This window comes from Scylla paramamosain, chromosome 16, assembly GCF_035594125.1.
Source record: "Scylla paramamosain isolate STU-SP2022 chromosome 16, ASM3559412v1, whole genome shotgun sequence".
Classification (NCBI taxonomy): Eukaryota; Metazoa; Arthropoda; class Malacostraca; order Decapoda; family Portunidae; genus Scylla; species Scylla paramamosain.
The window spans coordinates 4402501-4407522 of record NC_087166.1 but is presented as its reverse complement, the minus strand read 5'-3'; the positions used below and the strand labels follow the sequence as shown (position 1 = coordinate 4407522).

At 44.0% G+C, this 5022-nt stretch overlaps 1 protein-coding gene across 1 annotated transcript in view; it reads left to right on the top strand.

Annotated features, from left to right (window-relative positions):
* The first annotated feature begins 1794 nt into the window (after positions 1-1794).
* LOC135107839 (uncharacterized) overlaps positions 1795-5022 on the top strand; it is a 4076-nt gene continuing 848 nt past the window's right edge. The window contains exons 1-3 of the mRNA XM_064018125.1: positions 1795-2861; positions 3105-3330; positions 4673-5022. The exon at positions 4673-5022 is cut by the window's right edge and continues 50 nt beyond it. Of these exons, the coding sequence (XP_063874195.1) occupies positions 2399-2861; positions 3105-3330; positions 4673-5022 (1039 nt within the window). The 5' untranslated portion in view covers positions 1795-2398. The remainder of the gene's footprint in view (positions 2862-3104; positions 3331-4672) is intronic.

Below are 5022 nucleotides of genomic sequence, written 5' to 3'. Positions count from 1 at the left end.
GACTCACATACTCCGTAACCCATGCATGTGACACTGACACGGGGACATTTACGCCATTCATATTATCTTCGTGGAATCGATGCGTTTTTACTAGGAAATGTCATGAACAGTCTCTGTGATTAAAGTTTTATCCTCAAGGACATTACAAGAAGGCTTGATCTGGCGTAACCATGAAGAATACTTGTCTTATCAAAGGGATTATACGGAAGTTATGACTATTGTGTAAAAATCCAAGCCGTAACTGCGATCGTGAACATTAAGTGAAATAGGAGAATGTCACATTGCCTCACTGATTACTGTTAGACACTGAAAATAAACTTGTACATAATATTACTATCAGAAGAAATCATAAAAGTGGTTTAATGGATAAAAAAAAAAAAAATGGCATATTTAAAACCTAACTTGAGTAACCTTGAATCTTAAATGCAGGGGAAGCAATTACAGAAGGTCTTGACATGTCCAGCGTTATAATTGCTATTGCAGCTTCATAATAAACTTTACAACTTCGCTAGCCCGTCACCTCCTCGTCCCTCAGCCTCTTGGGGCACCCGCGAGAATGGAAGCTGGACAGGTATGCTCGGGGATCTGTACTCTGGCCGCTCAGACCTCGCCATCAACTACTTCACCGTGACGGAGGATCGCGCAGAGGACTTCGACTACAGCGTTAGTTACTTCAACGAAGGGTGAGCGTGATCCAGCGGGGAATATGCTTCTCCTCCTCCTCCTCCTCCTCCTCCTCCTTCTCCTACATGGTACTTTTCCCAACTATTTTCGTGCCAGCGCAGGCTGGAGGGAGTAGTGGGTGGGGAGGAGCCTTCTGCTGTGCTGTCCTATCTCTCTTCCCTGTAGCTAGTTAGAAGTAGATACCAAACAGCCTTGCAAAGACCATAAGGTTTGTTGCTGTTTGGCTTTCCTTTGTATTCCTTTGGATTCCTCTTCCTCCTCCTTCTCCTTTTCTCTTTTCTTCTCCTCCTCCTTCTCCTCCTCCTCTTCCTCCTCCTCCTTTTCTCTTCTTCCTCCTTCTCCTGTTCCTCTTCCTTCTCCTCCTCCTCCTCCTCATCCTCATACTCATTATCATCTTCATTATCATCATCATCGTCCCTCCCATTTTCTCAATTATCAGCAATTCTGTTTTCTTTTAAGGGGAGCACTGTAACATATTGACTTATAAATATAAATAAGTTTCACGTGTGTTCCTATTGTGAGAATTCCGTTTTCAGGACACAGTGGTATGCATACAGTGTGTGTGTGTGTGTGTGTGTGTGTGTGTGTGTGACTTCCTAGTTTATAATGGAATTTCTTTCAGCATCGGAAATGTAATTGGTGGCTTATATATATGTGACCATATATTTCGAGAGCTATATTGTTAAGGCACAACATCTGTCATTCATAACGAGACGCAGCACTAAAATGCCAAACCCAATTTATCCATGTCAGCCTCATACCTCAATATTTAGGGACAACAAACATAACTATGAAAACGGAATATATCTCATATTAGAAGAATCTTTCATGCAAACAAAACCTACAATGGAGATCGTATATGTATTTCTAGCTTAGTTTTTATCTCTATTAAACAATAATTTAATATGAAAGTCGTTCGACACACCATCATCTGGTTTTTGTCGCTGCCCAAACACACTAAATAGAATGTTTCTTGATGAACCTCCATACTGCGTGAAAAAAAAAAAAATGTATATGTATGTGTTTATATATATATATTACATACCAACCTAGTAAGAAAGAAGTAGTATATTTGACATTCACTGCCTTCGTGTTCCCATTTCCATTATGATTTTTCTCAGCTGCTCTTGCCTGGTTGTAAGTCAAACACTGATGGCAGACTCGAAGAGTGACTGAACAAAATTGTTCATAATGTCATACGTGTCAGCTCAGTCAGTACTCCCGGATGAGTGGTAATTTAGAGAATAATACCAGCCAGAGCATTTTCTTGGAAGAGCCTGAGGAAGCAAACTTGTCCATTCACAGTCCGCAAGGAACAATCTTCCCTATGAGTTCATGAATAAGTGCTAATCTTTTCTACACGACAAGACTCTTCACGGAATGAATCGTTTAATAATTTGGGGCCAACAAGAAGGGTCGGTGTCATTCCTTCAGCGTCTCAGGAACATCTAATCACGTCGCCGCGGCCTTTGGTGGGCGCCGTGAGCTATGACGCTTGGGATCCGACAAGTTTTTGCTACTCTTTCTTTTTGTGCTCGCATTAGATGACGCATAAATCTGGCACTGGAGATGACACTGCAGGAATAACATGTTCTCGTGAGGCTTTTTGTGGCCGTTAGGAGTATAAAAGCCATAATTTTACAGGTTGCCAAATTGAATTTAATTGACGTCACTTATTTATGGAAGTCCTGTGGCTGATGGCAGGTTCGGTCTCATGCTGAGGGTTCCGCCGCCGCTGCCTCGCTGGATGAACCTTCTGTTCCCCTACACGATGATGGTGTGGGCGCTGTTGGGAGGAGTGATGGTGCTGGTGGGCCTGACCTTCTACCTGCTGAACCTAAGGACACATCCCCTGTCACTGGCGAGGAGCTTCTTGGTAACAGTGAAGGTGAGGTTTTATAGTATCACAGATGAACGTCACTGGAAAAAACTGGATGTAAGACTAAGATGTGGTGAGGTTAGAAGTTCCATTTTGATTAGGGTGCTGGGTGGTCTCTGCTCTCTGGTCTGCAAAACTTGCTTTCTGCATTACATTTTGCTTCCGAGCCCACCTGATGGCGTCCTTGGGCGATGGGCAACACTTGTAGTCGTTCTTTATGGGTGGGACGAGTCACTGGGCGGCCACACACGCTATACCACTTCTCGTGTTGTCCAGGCTCCCTCCACCACGCGGCACTGCCATTAGGAATGTGACTTGGACTGCTAATGTGACTTAATGGCTGCCTTGCCCTCCTGTGTGCACGAGTTAGCATAATACACTGCGGGACTTACTGTTAGTTAGTTACTTACTGTTTGTTGACCTCCACTAGACCCCCTGTTATATAAAACAAGTTAAAAAGTTCAAATTTTCCGGAGCGTTGTGTTTTATTTTGGCTCTGTAATGAAAACCCAAAGATTTTAAGAAAACAAGCGCTATGCAGTATTTGCACCCATGTCAGCGTGTCTGGGTTGGCGGCAGGGCATGGTGGGGCAGTCGGTGGGGCATGTGCCAGTCTCGTGGGTGTCGCGAAGCTTCCTGGGGCTGTGGTGGTTCGTCATGCTGGTGCTCGACATCTCGTACACCTGCAACCTGATCGCCGTGCTCACCGTGCCCGTCTATTCCGCCAGGATTCACAGCTTCGAACAGCTTGCCCAAAGTGACCTCAGGTAGGTTGATTTGAGGTGCTTTCAGGGAAACGTTTATTTAGGAGGAGGTAATGATGCAGAAGACACAAAATAAGATAAAGGTGGTCATCTATTTTCTTAATGTCTCAATATTTCTCTCAGATATTGTCAAAACATTAGAGTAAGTAAGGTACCGTTACTTCCTCCGATGTTCCTTTGTACAACTAACACATCCACTGACCTCATCTTCCATAAGCAGAAATCTGTATGATGCATGTAGGACGTGCACTGGTATGTCTTTTTAGTGTTAGTCTCCTTTGTTTCCATCTATCTAATGAGGAGGAAAGTATGATTTTCTTATGATAAATACTTTGTAAATAAGTTAGTAACTGTGGAAGCAAGTAAACTAACAAGTAAGAAAGAAAGAAAGTAAATAAGTAAGTAAGTGAGTAACATCTAACTCCTACCTCTCCTTTCTGTTACCTCATGCCTCCCAACTCGTGCTCCCCAACTCTCACCGCAGGAGCTGGAATGAGGCGCGTGTGACGCCCCACATTTGTAATGTTCAGAAAGCATTAAATTTTGTGCCATATTTTTTTCAATGTGATGTACAGTCATGCAGGCGGAAATGAATGAAGAGGGTTGCCGGGGCCTTTGCGCTTAAGTGGGATCATAGAGACTCGTGATGAGGTAGTCATGCATTTCTTAAGTCTAATAAAAAAAAAGGGGGAGGGGGCAAAAATCTAGCTAAGAATGTGACTCAGTGCAGTGTTGTTGAAGGAAAGTAATTTATTCTTTGAAAAAAAAAGTTAACTAATAACATAATAAAACGTGAAGATCACTTGTGTAGTGCCTGTGTCGCGACGCACTCCGGCCAGATCCATAAACTCCGATTCTCCCTCACGTCCCCAAAGGCTCTACTCTGAGGGAAGCAAAGAGTATAAGTATGGCCTCAGAAGCTTAAAGTACGATGCGTCATTCTCTCGCTTAATCCCTATGGAGGAGAGGCGAGCACAGCCAACAGAAAGCCTCCCATGTTACTAGGGCAGCAGCGGTAGCCCGGCGTGGTCTGTCAGGGTACGGTCTTAATTAAGTTTTGTTGTGTTTATTGCACCTTTAAGCGACCGAACGACTCGTAACTTTAGTCTGGAATGCTTGACAAAATTAATTATTGTTGTTTATGCTGAAAATGAATGAGATAAATGCAACGATTTAGGATGTAGGTGAAAAGTGCTCATTAAACTTGATTGCCTTGATGTAGCTCAAATGAGTTATATAGTGGATAGAAATCAAAGTAATTAAAGTAAAACCCATAAGAATATATGATGTGATAGTTGTGTGAGGAGTTCTCGCACAGCAGAACTAAACCACATTCCCGCCGCAGGGTGTGCATGCTGGACTATGGGGAGTTCGTTCCTGAGGCGCTGCTCACCTCCACAGACACTTCTCTGGCCACCATCGGGGCCAAGGTGGATTTATCACCAGAGGATAAGACGCTGCGCTTCTCTGGCGAGGAGGCGTGTGTGGAACAGGTGATGGCTGGCACTCACGCCCACATAGAAACGTTCTCTTACTTAAAAATTCTATACCGTATTCTCGGAGGCAACGCTGACGTGTATCATCTGAAGGTCCAGCTGTACCAGGGCAACTTAGCCTTTTTATTCAGGAAGAGCACACCCTGGAGGCATAAGTTCAACATGGGCCTGCAGCGGCTGGTGGAGGCGGGGCTGGTGT